Below are 17,872 nucleotides of genomic sequence, written 5' to 3' on the forward strand. Positions count from 1 at the left end.
GTTTTACCTGCGCGAAACCTGAACACGGGTTTGAACCGGTGAGATAGGAAGCTGCTCCCCGAAGGAAGATACGCAACACCCGGCATGATGCTGGGATGCTGCACCACCTCCATCTCTGGCCCAAATGCAGCAAAGGATCTTTTCAGAGCAGCATCTTAAATCTAGTTCACTCTGCAGAGACTCTCGCTCAGCCCTGGGATATACCTACTAAAAGTCGTATTGTAATATTTAATATTTATGTTAAGGAATCAGAGGGCTCCGATCTAGGCCTGAAAACCTAAAATATCGCAAATGCATTTAAAACAACAGCAGTGTGGGTGTCATTATTTACCATTTAAGTATCTGTCAAGTGCTGGCAGTGTTCTCAAAACATGAATCAGGACAGAGCTATTTTATTTCCAGTGGAAATGCCTGAACCTCATTTAATCTGTTTCAGCTTTTGACCTGTCAGGCCCCACATGGGATGAAGCACCGAGTGAATTATAGAGCAACAGCAACTTCTACTGTGCCCTAATTATTGATTAAAGTAGAAAGTAAGCATTTGCACAGTCCAGACTGAAGTGAAATGCCTTTCCAACTCAGAAGAATGGCAAATTCGGTGCATGCTTTTCTGTAGTGTTGCTGCTACGTATATTACCCAACTGTGACCTGAAAGTGAAAACAGCTATAACCGCATATGAATCACCTTCTTACACGATTTTTATCCAAGTTCAGACAGGTAACCTGGATTGTTAAGCTGTTTTTACCTTATTATCCTGTGGTTAAAGCAGAATTGAGGTAAGGAAATGTACATGTGTCGGTTTTAAAGTTGGTTAAAGTTAAATCTCATTCCTATAAAAAGCTGGGTTCTGCAGGCTGGGGAAAAAACACACGCTCTTTACTCTTGCCATTAATGTTCTGAAAAGGCATCTTCCTGACATAAAACTCATTTTCACCCCTGTTTTGGTTTTGCAGCATGGTAGCAATAATGTTTAACCCTGTTGGACACCACCTCGTGAAACATGCTACAGATCAGCTTTACTGGGTGAGCATCCCACTGCTGCCGGCAGCCCCGGTCCCTGACACCATGGTCTTACAAGTGGAAAGGAAACCCTTTCGCATCAGGTTAAAGATCCAAACAGGACATTTCCCCCCCCACACCCCCATTTCATTTTAAAAAGAGCTTACTTGGATGTTTTAGTCTGAAAGAATACATCAATGGACGTTGCCAATTTGGAACAAAAGGCAATGTAAAAACATCAAGCTGTCCCCAGGGTCTCACAAAGCCCATTTGCATCTTGTCTGCATACTCTGTAGAAGGGAGTCCAATGCGAGCACTTATTAGCACGTGCTAATGAGACTCCTGCTATTGCCAATTCAGGATGAGGACGGCAGGACTTCTCACAGAGCGGTGGGAGAGGGAGTACTGGCAATCAAGGAGTCATAATGGAGAGGCATTTCTCCTCTGGTTGCCACTAATTAGAGCCTCTTTTGTGGTTCTTTTTAAAAAGACTCTTTTTTAAAACTGCTGTTTGTGGTGGTCCAGATGGCCAGCTCGGAGGCAGGATGGGTCACACAAAGGGTCACTGCGGCTGTTGTCCTGCGCTGTAACTGTACCTCCTTTCAGGCCAGTCCTTACCCAGACCGGGATCCCACCGATGCTGGGACACTGTCTGAATATAGACCCGGAAAAATGACCTGCCTTGAACAAACCAAGGTAATGCTGTCTCTAAGCGAGGCATCTCTGGAGACCTGGAGCCTATAGGAACTGGAAACTAGAAACCGGGAAGCACTAAGTGGAAGGGCTGTAGGGTATTTACACCCATTGAATACGAGGTTAAAGGATTGGTCACTGTAGTTAAATACAACCACACGTGCAACGCTGCCCACACCCCTAGGAGAGACAGGAACACCCCTGTGCCCAGGATGGACATAGTCTGAGATGCTGAGTCGGCAGATTGAACCTGTATCCTGCATGGCGCTGAGGTGTGGGAAGCCCTGAGACAGCGGCAGCCACCAGTGTGACCTCTGGGGCTGCAGGTGTGCACGTGTGCCCTGTCCAGCCCTCCGGGCACGCTCCAGGACCTGACTCCGAGCCAGCCTCCAACCACCTCACCTGAACAGCAGCTGATGCTTGGTTTAGCTTCTGGAAACAGAAATGCAACCTCACCTTGGGGAGAAATCTCATTACAGCCCTCGCTGTGATTTCCTCAGTTGGTACAGAGAGACTCACACACCCCCTCGCAAGAGCCATGGGAAAATGTACATCTCTTGCAGTGCGCAACATAGTCCATCTTGAGACAGTAATGCTAGCAGATGCAGCGTATCGCACAGACTGTTCTCACACAGCACACCACATAACCTTGTGCCTTATTTGCATTTTGCATGAAAAGAGCAAGCAACATTAAGTTCAATCAGAAATGAAAGCAGAACCCATTCTAACAAATGGGGAGACAACAAGAGCCCCGATTCTCCTCTTGGACACGATCACAGCTCCTCTTATGGCCAAGCAGAGCTGGGAGCGCACAAGACAGGAAGAGGGCTCTTGGAGAACAGAAGAACCTGCTTTAAGGACACGACACACAGCTACAATAACCAGGGAGAGAGAGAAGTAGAAAGAGACATACTGGAGAAGCTGACCATTGCGAAATGCTGACATCGGTCTCCTGTGAATTCGATCGGACACCTACCGGAAGAAAGAAAACCAGAAAGAGAGAAACAAGATAGCAAAATGACACCCAAACAGACCAAACTGAGGCCCCTTCTGATCCCTTCCATGACTCCTGTCGATCTGCTCTCAGCCTTCACCCTTACCTGCATCCCTAAGCCCTAGCCCAAAGCTGACACCAAGAGCCATCCCTGACTAGACCACTCTACATCCACCGCTGTGCCCGGGAGGTTTTAAGTAGTGTGGTGCATTTTTTGTCTTCAAACATACTTTGCTTAGGATCTGGCATGTACAATCGCAAAGGCAGTTTCTCCAAACATCTCTGTCCGAAGAATCCGTTTGGACATCTGGAGGGGAAAAGGGGAGAAATCACAGAACATGTCTGGCACCATTCTTGAGGCTAAGGTCAGAAATAAAAAGTGCATTGTGATGAATGGAAAAATAAAGGCTTTACATGCTTATTTACTCTTTGCTTTGCTTTAACCAGGCACCTGCAACGTCAGGATTCCAGCTCTATTTTTGGCCCGGGTCTTCAAGCAGCCAACCAAACCCCTCCTTTCCTCCTCTGCCTGCCTCCTTCCTTCTCACCTGCTAGAAGCACCAGCTGGCAGGAAGATCGAGATGGGCTGGATGCTACTTTCAGAGACTCTCCTTGGAGCTGCTATCTAGACAAGACTGGCGAGAGGCACCACAGAGCGGTGAGCAGCTGCTCAGGTGACAGCGAGCGTTGTGTGCAGCAAGCATCTTCCCGTTATTACGCAGGAAGTACCCACAGCATGTTCCAGGGCAAAGGGTTATGTTGCGGTTAGAGAGAAAGCATGTGCAGAGTCTCTGTGTTAACAGAGAGAAAGGGACAGAGAAGAAAGCTGAACCAAACAGGTCTCACATGCTGCCCAACTGCGAGGCTCTTCCGACCAACATTACGTGATGGGCCGTGATGGGCCAGCTCATGGGGCACCAGTTATACCTTAGCATGATGCTGCAGTGGCAGCAATGGTGCCCTATGGATGAAGGACACCAGACATGTGCACCAGCTCACGAGTAAGCTCCCTGGAGCAGCTCCCAGGCTGAGCCAGCTTTGGGGAGCACGGAGACATGGGCATGGGTGCAGCGGGAGCTGCTGAACCATGCTCAGTGCAGCAGCACCTGCACACTCTGCTTTGTGATCCACCACAGCTGCAGGTGAACCTGGGAAGCGATGGGAGCTCAGCTGTGGGTGGTCAAATGATTCTTCCCTAGGCACTTATCTCTCTCCCTTACTTCACATCTTTTCTTCTGGCCTCCTTGGATAGTCCCTCAAAGCTTTCTTGAAGTCCCAGCTCTTACCTGTCTGTCCCACAACTGCCCCTACCCCCAGCTGACCTCTCCCTCCTCTGAGCTTCAGAGGGTTTTATCATTACAGCTAGCATCTTAGTTAGCTTTCCAACTTCCCAGGGTAAGCGGGGCTGCAGGCTCTGCACCTCATACATGTCAGACCTTCCTTCCTCTCAGATGCCACCCACAAGATCACACTGCCCCTCATTGTTCAGCAGGCCCCAGCTGGTCAGTGAAGAAGGGACTGAAAGACACCTCAGCAAAAAGGACATGGACCAGAGGCCCGAGCCTGAGGTCAATGGCTTAGCTCCCTGCTGGTTCACTGCGAAGGACAGCAAGCAGCTGGAGCAGCCTCGGCACAGTGTCGGACGACTGGTCCCAACCTGCGCATGTGGTGGGTTGGAGCGGGGCAGGTCCGGGTCCCATGCGCTCACTGCCGGCCCTGCGCAGGCAGTGAAGATCTGACCCTCATGTGCCTCTCAAAAGTATGCTAACGCCTGGTCCCAGTCTGCGGACATAGCGGAGGGGATGAGGAAGGTTTTGATGTTTAATATGACCGAAGCTTTGTAGTTCCAAAGCCTGTTGGCAGATCAGTTCTGTACTGTTGCTCAAGGGCTATGGCAACATTTGTTGTTCTTGACAGATTTATGTTTAGATGGCATGTTACAGATATGCAACCCCAGTGGCAATAAAAAAAAGTCAAGAAGGGAGACGAATTCCTGCTTCCCTCTACTTGCTTAAGGGAACAGGTTTTTTTCAGCAACTATTTAGTTCCCTTGGGGGGAAGAGGTAGAAATTAGAGAAGTCTTCCCTACTCGTTGTGACCAGAAAACCTTGTTTTTTAATAGTTGTCCCTGACCATGGACATAGACTGATCTGGGCCAGCAGGTGGGAATCACGACACGTGAGGGAGTGCTCGGGGCTCTCAGCAGCCACACCAGCTGTACAGACCAAGGGTACACCAGCACATCTGTCAGGCCTGCAAGGATGCAGACTTCTCCGAGCTGGAGGGCTCCTCTCCAAATGGGAGAGGTGAGAGTGATCTGAGGTCTGGGGAAGGCCTTGAGGAGGCACCAGGTGGCTGGGCACAAGGCAGGACAAGATATAAAGATCTCTGAGGTGTGGCGATGGACATTCGCCCAGTGCCTAGACATCTAATCCCTGCCTGGAGACCTGCATTAACACTCCCAGGGGGGAAGGCTTAGGCATTTGCTGTCACACTGATGCACTACTGCCACAGGCTCCTAAAGGAGGTCATCCGCCTGTGGGACAACCTGCTGGTACTCCAGAGGTAGCCTGATCCTCAGTACTGGATACTGGATCCCAACAGGGGACCTGCAGATACACATCTGAATCAAGCATGATTCAAGGAGAAGACGTAGCAAATAAAAAGCTGTATAGTCTCTCCATCCCATCTACTGTCCTTCTCCACCTCAACACCTCCAAAGCTCTAAACCTGTCCATCTTTCCGCTAAAGAATGCATTTCCCAGTTCTCCAAGGCAGGGTGCCCCATGTCCAGGGGACATTTCACCTGCTGCCCCTCTCACAGAAGAAAGCTTTGGAAGGCCCTGCATGACTGATGTGGCCTTGGCGCTTGATTTCTTGCGCATTTTCACTGCAGTTTTGGTAGGGGTGCACTGAGCAAAAAAGCTGGTGCACCCTCACTGCCCATGACCAAACCTTTTTCCATGCTACAGAGCATCTGGTTTTTGGGACCTGTGCTAACAACTCCGTGTAGGAGTGTGCTGGGCTATTTGTGCACCCCAAACTGCTCGGGGACAACTTCAGGGCATGGTTCTGCATGAGGCTTCACTAAACTCCCTAGTCACACACTAAGTTTCTCAGTATCCGAATCACTTTTGAATCTGCAAATTTGACTCCCTGGTCAGGCTAATATCTTGGAAAAATCCGCTCTCCTTTCTCATTCTTGGATGTTCATCTTGAAGCACAGGAGAGGGAGACACACCAGTGACATAATTTCAATACCAGGGAGCCCAGACAGCTCCCACGGAAAGCCCAGCCCAAGGGGTTACCATCAGACATGAGACCTGTCGACCTTCCCCGTGATGAAGCAGAGGAAGCTGGTGCCTGGAAGCAGATTGAAGAAGATGCCCTGTTGGCAATCAAAGAGCACAAACTTGAGACAGCAGGGTGATGCAGACTCACAAGGACAGACCTAGGGAAGCATGGCTTTGGAGAAACCTTTAAGAGATTGCACTGGGGTTTGAACAAGATATCCAATATAGAAGGTGTCTTCCCAATTCCGTTTGAAGTTCATTCATCACCACTGATAGAGTCATGAATTTATTCACAGAGTCTTCGAGGGTATCCAGTTTAGCTTGCAACATGTTGCCCATTCATCTGGGATCCGAGATTCCATGTATGTTATGAGCACACCAAAGGGCCTCAAGGGTGCTTCTGAGAAACAAATGTCCTACCCACCTCAAAAAGGGACACTTTGTCTGAAAGGAGCTAAAACTGTCTCAGGCGCACATGCTCAAGAGGACAGCCAAGGCTGGAACTTCAGTGTGACTGAAGCTGCATGCCATTAAGAAAAGACTGAAAATTACATGAAAACTGGTGGAAGGAAATAAAAACCTAACGAAAGAAATTGGTGAGAAGTGAAAAAGCAAAACAGAAAAGTCAAAGAAGCTTTGATGTCATGACAGCTACAATATAGCCCATCTTCAGATCTCTCCAGTCAGCCTAGCGTGGGTGGGGAGAAGAGCTTTCTAGACAGAAGGCAGTAGATAACTGTTTTCTCTGTGTCTAGGACAGCTCAGGGTTTTCATCTTTAGTTACTAGTGAATCAGCACTGGGAAAAGTGACAGAAAAGAAGCCCTCGTGAACATGAGCACCTTCTGTCACCTTCCCGAGCTAGCATACAAGCTGTCAAGACACACGTGCCACTCTGGCGTCCTTGGGTCTCGCGTCCTCATAAGCAAGGCTGTGGGCAGCAATGGTGACCAGCCGACCTTTGAAAGCATGCGGTGCTCACGGTTCCTTTTTTTTCAGCTGTCTCATACTTCTAGGCTGGTGAAGGTGATTTGTTATTTATTACTACAGCTCCAGATGCGACTTCTAGGAAAGAAATTTCCAGCGTGCATGGCACACGAGTCTACCAGTCTGGACAGGAAAAGCAATGGGAAGCACCCCTTCTGCATGCAGAATCTGCTGCCTGCGCAAGGGCTTCTGGGCAACTTTTCTTCAGTGGCCAAGCATATGGCCTGAGGGACATACCTGAAAGTTAAGGCTCACTAAGGTCAAGAACTACGAGATGGTCTTTGATCATGGTATCCTTCTTCCTGCACACTTGACCCTAGTCAAGAAGGTTTTGGCTGGCCACCCCAGAAAAACTGAGTCCTTTCTCCTTTTGAAAGCTCTTGCAGGGACTACATAGATGATGGACTATTCCTGCAAATATTACCTTTGGACTTCCACTCACTGGTGGTCCACTCACTGGTGTCACAGAGGTCCATCATGTCTCTCCTCAAAGGCCAAGGGAAGTAGACAAAGCTGTGTCTGTAGGAATGGTCTTGGGGAAGTACAAGGCTGCACCAACCTCTTGCAGACAGCACTTTGTCCCCTCTCTAGCCTGTGTGGAGAATCCCCAAGACTGCCCTTGCTTAACTCCATCCATCTGTGCCTAACCAGATGCATTAAAATTTAAAAAAAAATGCCACATCTGAAAATTTACTACTTGTAAATGCCATTGATAAAACCGGTCAGGGATTTTTCTGTCTAGATTCTGTTGTTGCTGGAAAATGCCCAATTCTTTCAATTTTGACCAATTCCTTCAGACTTTTTTTTTTTTTACCCCATTTCAAAAACATCCACAAAGTTCTGCTCTTGGGTTCAGGATGAATTGCAGCTAAATATTTACATGGTAAAAAAAAAAAACGCAGTAAGATGATCAGTCAAATAAAGCAACTCAAAAAGTACAAACCAAAATGGCTTGAATGACCCATTTCTATGTCACTTGCAGAGCAATAATTTATGAAAATTGAAAAACTTTGACCTTTTGCCCTGTATCAGGGCAGAGCAATAATTATTGTTAAATATTGTTTGCTACTATTAATTAGTAACATCATTATCATAATGTTCCTGCTGGAAGCAAAACTTTTTCTGCCCAGCTGTTGATCTAAATCTTGCAAGGGTTGGCATATTTCCTTTGCTCCTCCAGATCTTAATTAAAGAATGCCAAATTCAGTAGCTCTCACAGTGCAATCCATGTTACGGAAGAATGTGAACGAGCAGGTGCTGCAAAATAACAGGATAAGGAGAAGCTGTAGCAGAAAGACACAATGCACTGATATAAGATAATGGAGTAATGTTTGAAGCACGTTGCTTATTTGTGCGAAGGGCTGAAAAAGAAGACAGTTCTGTCATTGTCCCCTGACCAGTCCCAGATGATCAGGCTCTGGAAAGCCACAAAAGGCTGGACTCCACAAAATTGCTGATGGGAAGAAGAGAAAGCAACCAGAATAAATGCAGAGGCCTTATCCAGAGCAGCTAATAAAGGCATGTTTGCTGTATAGTAGAGTCCAAACCATAAGGACACTCACTTCTGGGCTCAGTGAAGACAACCGTGCAGCTCCGACCAAGCTGTGGGAGCTCAACAGGATCTGTGCTGTTGTCTTCACCGAGCCTCGCTGTTGCAGGATCAGCTTCCACACTCTGATGGTTCTCAAGTGTTAGCTATAGTTATACATGCATTAAAAAGGACGCATTTACAGAGACGGATACAGAGACGGGCCACTTGTACCCGAAAAGGTACCTGATCTCATCACTCAGGATAAACAGCATGCAAAACCCAATGAATGAGTCCTGGCTGCTTCAAGAGATTTGGAACAGGATGTGGAGAGTTTCACCCCTAGGTCAACTTCATTTCCAAGGCCGTTGCAACACCTCCCCACAAAACTGCTCATATATCCATGGCAAATGACATACTTGTGGTTGTGCAATGTTCAACTTGTGCTGACCAAATCAGTAGAGTCATTGGGAGGGATGGCGGAGCTCCTGATGCCAGAGGGCAGCTGAGCAAGCTGTGCTGCAAGGAGGACCACAACCATACAAGATCAGCCTGATGTCCGCCCCCTTTGAATAGTGCTCTGGAAAAGCACAGGGGAGCTGGCAGCGTGGCTAACCCTTCAGAATGATCTTTCCCCTTTCCTGGGAAAATCTGCAGCAACCAATATACATGGAGGAGGTAAGCAAATGGGCTTCTAGGAAGTGAACATGTAATTTTGTAATTTGGTAATTTGCATACAGCAACGAGTTTAAAAATGAATTGATCTTTTTTGCTTTGTTTTGCTTTTTCTTCTCTCCGTGACTTTCACTTTTTGTCCAAAGTCCTCTGACCTCTTTCATGTAACGCAATGCTGTCAGCCCAAACCCAGAGAGTCTGTTTATCTGTCAGCATTTGTAAATCCTTTAGCCTGACTCTCGCAAGCACAACCAGTCCAACATGACGGGGGGTGTTGTTCTTTAAGTTCTTTAAGTCTTCTCATCCCATGCAATTTAGGAAGATCCTGCCCCAAGGTACAAGCCACTTTGATTTACATCAACCACACAAAAGAGTCATGAAGCGCGTTGAAGTGGGCAGAGAAGGACTGCGCAGGACTTGGCTTCGTTTCTTTCTTTGCCTGGGAAGACCCCAACTGTAGATAATGTGTGCCAAGACCTAACTGGGAAAAAGAGTATTTCTGCTGCGATACACACACTAGCACAACCCCGTGGGGCATGGCACCCAGCCTCAAACTGCTCAAAGTTGTGCCAAGAACCCAGTGGTCTCCGGGACAGAGGCAGAACCAAGACCAGAGGCTGCTAGCCATCCCAAACACTACGTTCAGCCGGACACAACAAACCAGTCACCGCTCTTCAGTGTCCCAGACCAGTTCAAGGTCTTGAGACTTACTTGCGTGCATCCCTTTGGCGGGCACCAGAATTTGCTTTACTCAAACTCACCACTTCCCTACAGTTATGGTGAGAAAACAGTCCAACTCGTAAGGCCTTTCTGAGCAAAATGGTCTGGAGAAGGGTCGAGAAATTCCTCCTGTTAACAACAGCCTGGGGCTTTTTATTTTACTAAGGCTGTTGAGTCAATTCTGTACGTGTGTGGCTCAGTCATTTCCCGGGTTTATGCTGAAAATTTGCAGAATATCTGAGGCAGATCACACTTCTCCCATCTAACTTCCAGGTGGTCTGTTTGAGAGTCAGGATAACAGCACAGATTATATCATGTTCAGGTTTCCTTTGACACTAGCGTGTGTAGAATTTACTTCAAATAAGGACAAAATTATGCAAGCCCAATATGCAAAAAAGACACAATTTCTGGAACAGCTCCAAGTCCGTTCTGGGCTCTTCCCTGATGAAGAAAATGCATTGTCCAAGTTCTAACTGAAGGGAACTGAAAAGGGATGGAGGAGGTGGGTTTACAGGGAAACAGTTTGTTCCACAGAATTTAAAAGACCATGAGGAACATGTTTCTGTGAAGCCTGTTAAAAAATAATAATAAAAGGCCAGCGGCCAATTTAGGCGGTATCTGTAACAAATCCAAGCATAAGCCTCTTCAGGAGAAGAAATCATTGGAGAACCCAGCTGTGGTTTTTGCTCCAGAATGCCAGGGGTAACATCTACAGGAAGGATCTGCCATGCTTGTGAACAGCTGAAAATGATGAAATCCACCCCCAGAAGCTGATTACAGGATGGTGGCAGGTAGTGAACAAGAACACTCTAAAATTCTGTTTTCTGATAGCTGGTATTGGAAAGGCTGGTAACATCACGCAGGTGCCGGGGTGCTAGAATCTCTTTAGCACTCCGTGAAGGAGGACTGCAAGCTGGCACACGGTGCCAGAAGACTCCCCCAAGGCCCTGTTGACTATAATCAGAATAGCAAAGGGGGAACAGCGCATGGACACATGTTGTTCCTGGCTCAAGATGCTCATGCGGCTCTTGTTTGATCTCCAAGGCATTTGAAGAGGTTGTGCGCAGAAGGACCTATCGATCTCCTCCATGCTCATGTCTCAGAGGCATGGCGTGGCTGGAGGACCAAGGCTGGCTCCCATGTTAGAGAGTTCAGAAATGCGGGTCAAAGCCTGCATCTTTGCCTCCTCTAGTTTCTCCTCTGAATCTGTATCATTGTATGTTTCACAAACCATGGCAGCAGGCCTCCTGTCTTGGTGCAATGAGGCAGCCCTGAAACATTTAAGCATTTTGCTTGTTTGCAGGCAGGAAAATGTGAAGTCTGTTTATCCATCATCAGCCTTTCCCAAGAATCGTTCATGTTATTGGGAAAGCCATTTTATGGGAAATACTATGTTCAGTTCAAATGCTTCTGCATTCCTCAATAACTAACTATTGCCTTCGGGACTCCAGAAACTCTAAAATTATACCACTTCAAAAGACAGGATTTCTTATCTTCAGTCTATGATTTAATGATAAAAACACCCAAGAAGAATGAACATCCAGATATCTCCTCAAGCAGTAAGATCAGAAATTACTGTGCTGTGTGGAAGGCACTTGGGTCCCCTGGGTTCCTGTTAACATTTCTGGCAGATGAATAGCGACAGTGCAGACCTTCAAAGCACCTCCTTTTGGTTAACACTTTGCTGCCCTTCCATACACACCTATTCCATACCCATCTGGTTTTAGCAATTGGTATTTCGGGACTCATCAGAAAAGGAAATCATTTTACCATCTGCAAGTAAGGAATTGAGGCTTTCAAATGATACAAAATAATTAGGTCTGGTTTGTATGGCACATAAAATCTTAATGGAATCCATCACTGAGCTTCCCCTCTGTTCATCAGCTATCATAGCAGCCTGGTTTGAAGGTAGATTGTTTCTTCGAGAGGTTGGATTCACTTTGGTTAAAACGGTCTATCTGCTGAAGATGCTTGATAACCATCACACGTATCCTTCGTTAGGAAAAACAGAGCCTTACCATTGTAGCTACGTACGGCAGGAGTTCAGGTAACTCTTGCTGTAACCAGAAATTGATCCAATTTGAAAAGTCTTGATCTGGATTAAAGTTCTTCCCAAAAGAAACAGCCTTGAGATCTGTGCTTTTGGCACCGCCATGTTGTTTACAGATAGAGATATTGATTCATACACTCCTGCAGTCTTCAAGGGTTGAGCCCTCCCCAGCATGGAAAGACCGGAACTGCTGGGGCTTCCTGGGGCTACAGCTACACCAGAATAGCAGCTGTGATGTTGATTCATCTCCCTGGGGCTCCCCCCATGTTCCCTATGGGGAACACTGGCCAGATGAACTTCCAGGGCCACCAAGAAGCCAATGGCAGACACAACTACCCTAAAGCACAGGTCTCTGGTGTGCAAGGGTTCCTCTCACTTCACACACGTGGGAAATACAGAGGACCACAGCATCTGGTTTCTGTCCTATCCAGCTCTTTTCGTGTCTGAAGGGGAAAGCCTGGGAGAACTGGAAGATGCTGTTCATCCTATGTCCTTCCCACTGCAGCCCATCTGCCATTGGAAAGTGAGAGAACAGCAGCTCAGCAGAATGCATTTTCACATGGTCTTTCCTACTGCCCCCTGCCAAAACAAAGGAGTACTGGGAGATGGGAGGAGTTGCGCTAAGTGTAATCCAGCTCGCAACCCTTCCAGGAGGGGTGATGGTTCTGTTCAGATACGTCCTTCAAGGCCTGAGGAGCTGAGGTGTCTAATGAGCATCACACCATGCAGTGGCAGTGGTACTAGGTCAACATCCACAGATGTAAATACCTTTGGCTGTGCATCTCCACGGAGAGGTCTCTGGGCCCCGCAGGGATAAAACAGTCAGCTCCGAGGTTCTCCAAGCTGGCCGCAGTGAAGCCTGGATCCCCAGGTGAGCTCAGAGCTAACTGCATCTGCTCAGCAAATGCACACTCAGGACACCACCTCATGCTCAATCCGCAGGAGCCCGGGGCCTGGTACAGGTGTGCTTTGGGTACCTACTTCTCCATCACGGGCAATCAGAGTGCCCTTTTCATTCACAGTCCCCATTAGGCTTGGAGGGTGAGCTGTGAGATGCTATTGGGCGTGCTGGCTGTGGCAGGTTTGAACCAGAGGTGAAAAGGTCTCACATCTCATTCCACATCCCTTGGAATATGCAGCCCCACTTTAACCTCTCCAAGAAATTTAATTTTAAGGATAACTTAGTATGCTTCCCTGGGCTTTTTGTTTTTTTTTTTTTTTTTCAGGTTTTAACATTTGAAGGGGAGAAATAAACAACCTGCAACCTGCCAAAAAGTGGCACAGAATGGTGAAAAACCCACTTCTGGGCCCATGGGCAGCAGACAGGAGAGGTAAGAGGCCGATCTCAGCAAGGGACCCCTCCAGCCATGGAGGAGGCAGGTGGCTACGTGCCGGGGAAAGCCTCCCTGCTCGGAGGGGAGGACATGCCAGCGGGGGATGCGGAGCTTTGACCTAGCTCAGGGAGAGCAAAAGGGACCCGACCTTCCCTGAAGCTGCAGAGGAGGAAGGGAAGAAAGGGAAAGGAAACAGCCAGGAAAAACATATTCTTAGAGAGTCAGGACAAGTGAATAGTGGCACTCACACAAAAAAGAACATATGAACCCTCCTCCCCCACCCCTCTAGTCTCCCCTTCTGAACCTGCCCAGCTCAAACTGCAATTGCCAGGAGGATTTCAGAGCTACCCCTCCTCCGGCTGTTGCACAGAGTTCTCCTCTACCCCAGCCAAGTAATTTCCATATTGACACAAGAACTACACTCACTTACTTGCAAGACAGCTGATTAATCCCCTCGATGTAGTAGCATACCCCACCATTGACACAATAGGACTTGGCTGTCTCGTTGCATTTTCTAGCATGCCCGGACCAGGAGGAGAGAGTTGTGGTTACTGCAGAGGAAAAAAAAAAACAACACACACACAAAAAGGATATCTTGTTATTTCCTTTGTTGGGCAATTCTCTTTTCTTAGATGATTTTCAAGTAGTTCATTTGCCAAACTAAAAACCCCAGAGCTACAAACCTCAGCCTGTGCCTTCAAACCTCAAACCCACCTTCACCTCTCCAGGTCCTGGGGCTGCGACTTGACCTTTCCCAGCAAAAGTGGCCAAGTGAGTGAGGAGTTGAGGACACGCCTTCCTCTAAGCAGCCAGCGTGTCAGGACGGGATCATCTTTTTGGCAAGCTGTAGGGAAAAGTGCCCCCTTCCCGCCTCTCCTTGCCCTCCCCTTACACGTGCATGCAACCCTGCACAAGCAGGCAGGCAGGAGGTCAGGAAGAACATGTGCTGAAGAGTCAGTGTCACGGTGGCATGCTGCTGAGGCCTGATTTGCATCATGATACTGGACCAAGACCCAGAGATACTGTAGGGGACATTTCATTGCTCCACATCTCCAAGAAGAAACAAGTTTTCAGAGCCAGAAGTGAGTGCCCTCCTTGTCCCCGGAACAGGTCCACCGCAACAAGAACAGCTCCATCTTTCTCCCCCCCTCTTTCAGAGCATTTCTCTCTCATGCCCCAATGGGGCTACCTCAAGAGACCAAACAGAAGTTCAGCAGTAGAAGTCAGTGAGCCCCAGTCTGTGCTACGAGGGAGGCAGCCAGCATGACTCAAGTTTCATGGGGTACACACGCTTTTCCAAATTCTTTGCAAAGAAAAGCTTTCCAGCCATTTAAGGTATGAAAACAAAACTGACGGTACTCTGCAGAATTTCACTGCAATTCCTGTCTCGGAATGACTCAGACAAACTTACAGACCAAAACAGAAAGTCTCCATAGACAAGACAGGGAAAGGGAAGGGAAAAAAGGAAGGGAAAAACCTTTTGTTAGAGCAACTGATACAAGTTACAATAGCAGACCACCTTTGGGGAATGCAGACCCATCTTCACATAACTGAAGGAAGGGCTGGGCGCTCAAAAGCATCTGCTTCTGCCAACTAAGTACTTAATCTCGTTACAGATATTCCCCCTTCCTGGACTACCCACCTTGCTTATAACCTAACACAGTTACATCTCCAGCAGTGTGGCTACTACCTACTTTCCAGAGCCTTTTATGCTGTACTCGAGGTTTCTGAGGAGATACCCTCCTCTATTCTATGAACGAACCTCATGGAGAGGTTAGGGACTTCAGACGAGTCGCTGAAGACTGCAAACCTCATTGACACAGGATTCGAGGAAGAAGGCTGGAGCCAGAGCCCCAAGCAGGAGCTAGTCAGAACCTTGGGAGAAGCAGCGAAGCATGCCAGAGCCTGCCCCGGAGGGAGCCGGGGCTGCTCCCCACACCTTGGGCAGCCCCGGTGCCTGTCCCGCCTCCGCAGCGGGCTCAGAGGCTGCCGCGGGTGCCTGCCCTGCTGCCTCCGGCTGCAGCCTCACCACCAAAGCCAAGGGCTCCGTTCTCACGCTCGGGCTCCAGCCCAGCGCCTCTCCAGGCCCTCACAGGTAAAGAAGTGCTCCCAGCACCCCGTGAAGCCTCTCACATTTGGGTGATGCTTGGCACATGAGCAACCAAACAAGCTGGTTCCGGCTCTCTCGCTTTTAGAACTGTCTCTGACCGCATGGGGTCCATGCCTCTCCGAATGAGGAGTTTGCTCATCAGGCTGCACGCGGCAGGAGCAGCCCGCTCCGTTACCTGCCCGCAGCTCGAGGCAGAGCCAAGCTCACTGCTCATTTTGCTTGGACCAATGCATCGTCCAACCCCATTGTCTTCTGTTCCCACAGGGAAGTCAACGCCTTCCACTGTCTGACAGAGCTGGGGTTGTGCACCAAGCACAGCTTTGACTTGAATAATGGGTGCCTCTGGGGTTGTCTTTTCACAGCTATCAACGGCAGAGCGAGTTGTCCCAAAGTGCTCTGCAAACCAGACCTGGCAAATATTTCAGCAAAGACTGAAAATGCAAATGTCCCTGGGACAGCAAATAGCTGCTCCTCTCCTAGGGCACGTAACGCCCGCCAGCTGGGAGCCAAACATGCTGAGCAATGTACACATACTACAGTGTATGCTGGGGTTACAACAGGCCATGATTTGACCAAGCCATCAAAGAAGTCCTTGCAAAAAAAAAAAAAAAAAAATACCTCAAACATGAAAATTCCCAAACTTCTGTAGGGAAATTCAGCACCCCCTTCCAGTTAAGATTAACGGGAACTGGAAACCAAAGTCATTCTAGTGGCTTTGTAACAAGCCGGTATAATTTATACCTTCACAAGATAGTAGCACATTTCTTCTAAAGCCAGTGGAGAGCTGCGGGTTCAGGACAGAGGGGCTCTAACCGTGTGCGATAGCACCTGGACTTTCTTTGCAAGGCCTCCCCTTTAGCTATGGCTTGATCCAGCCACTTAAACCAAGCCTTAACACCAACCGCCATTTTAAAAATCAGCATGAAAATAAAGCCTAGCCTGGCAGCATGCAGCTGTGTCCCAAAACGCAGCTGGAGCCGGGTTGTGCACGGGTTTCACCGTTGTCGTGCATGGGAAGCTGGTGGTTGTGCAGGAGCTGCCGGCTTGGCTCCACAGCTCTCTTGGGGACGGCTGGGCCGCTCTCCTGGAGGCAGAAGCAGCGGCAGAGCAAGCAAGGGCCTGCCAGGGAAGTGTGAAAATTGCAGGGGAGCAGGTACATAGAAGACAGCTGCTGTCCCTTCAAACAGTCTCCAAGTGCCGCCCGGCCAGCACACAGCATAGGAGCTGCTGGAAGCCACTTGCAGGGTGGCCTTTGGTTTGGAGAGCTTTCAGGCTTTTACAGTAGTGCCTTACAACTGCACAATGAAGAGGTCTCTGTTAAAGCTGCAAGCGTGCCATCAGATCAGGGAGCACTGAAACTTCATAAACCGGTGCAAATGGAAAGGCACACGGATGAAGAACAAGCACAGCCTGCAGAAGCCGTCATCCCTGCAACCATCAAATGTACCAGTTGCTAGTGAGCAAAACGGTCCATCTGGCAAAGTCTCACATCATCAGTCCTACAGGAAAGGATTCTGGAGTGAGCTGTCCCACAGTAAGGTAGGAGCAGAGAGGGAGAAATAAAAACAGAGCCCAGAACACCCCCCCCCCAGAAAAGACCTTAGATAAAAAGGTATCCTTCCCACCAGAAAAGGCGGATGGGAAGACGCAGTGCTGCATGATGTTGTGGTACCAGTGGGAATTACAGTGCTGATCAGCTAGAGATTGCATGGGATTTTCATCCCATGTAAACAATTTTGTTCCTTTTAAACAAATAAAAGAGACTGACATGAACGAGGCCTGGGACGTGCGTGTTGTGAACTTCTAGAAAGAGAGCTGTCAACAGAGCTATGGCTGTCAGAAATGTGCGTGGTTGACCAGTTCTCCTATAAGCATCTTGCTAATGTCATTATCTTTTAAATCCTGCAAGTACCATGCCTTTTCTCCCAAAGAAGCACAAAGTGTTTTAAAACTGAATCACAAAATCCTATTACTATGGTCCATTTGTTGGCAGCAGAGATGTGGCAAAGGCTACAAAAAGAGGCAGTCAGTCAAGTTCCCTGTAGAGAAGAGAGTGTCACGAAATACAGGTCATTATAAGACTATAAGCTGAGCAGTACTGGTCAAACCAAAGCTCTGTCTTGTCTCTGACAGTGGCCAATAGGCAATGCTTAAGGAAGAAGATCAGCACAAGCATGCAATGATAATTTTCTTCTGTCCACCTAGGATGAGCAGCTCAGAGACAACCTAAGTCAGCTGCAGTGTCTTTACATTTAATAGCCTTTGATGGACTTCTCTTCCACAAACGTGCCTAGTTGCTGTTTGAACAAATCTAATCTTGTAGCATTCACAGAATTTTGACAAGAGCTCCAGTGTTATGCACACAGTGTGCATTGCCTTCTTTTAAACCTGCCCCTTCGTGGCTCTTGCATTGGACAAAAAATAGCGATCATTCCCTCCCATTTCCCCTGTGCTACCTGTGGCTTTACAGGCACAGTCAGCATCTCCTTC

The 17,872-nt window shown here is 48.2% G+C and overlaps 1 protein-coding gene across 1 annotated transcript in view; it reads right to left on the reverse strand.

The window, feature by feature from the left end:
- NRG2 (neuregulin 2) overlaps nt 1-17,872 on the reverse strand; it is a gene marked incomplete at both ends in the record, with an annotated part of 172,050 nt that overhangs the window by 20,950 nt on the left and 133,228 nt on the right. The window contains 2 exons of the mRNA XM_082490020.1: nt 2,607-2,665; nt 13,703-13,823. Of these exons, the coding sequence (XP_082346146.1) occupies nt 2,607-2,665; nt 13,703-13,823 (180 nt within the window). The remainder of the gene's footprint in view (nt 1-2,606; nt 2,666-13,702; nt 13,824-17,872) is intronic.

The sequence above is a fragment of the Vanellus vanellus genome (assembly GCF_965231255.1).
Source record: "Vanellus vanellus genome assembly, chromosome: 13".
Lineage (NCBI taxonomy): Eukaryota > Metazoa > Chordata > Aves > Charadriiformes > Charadriidae > Vanellus > Vanellus vanellus.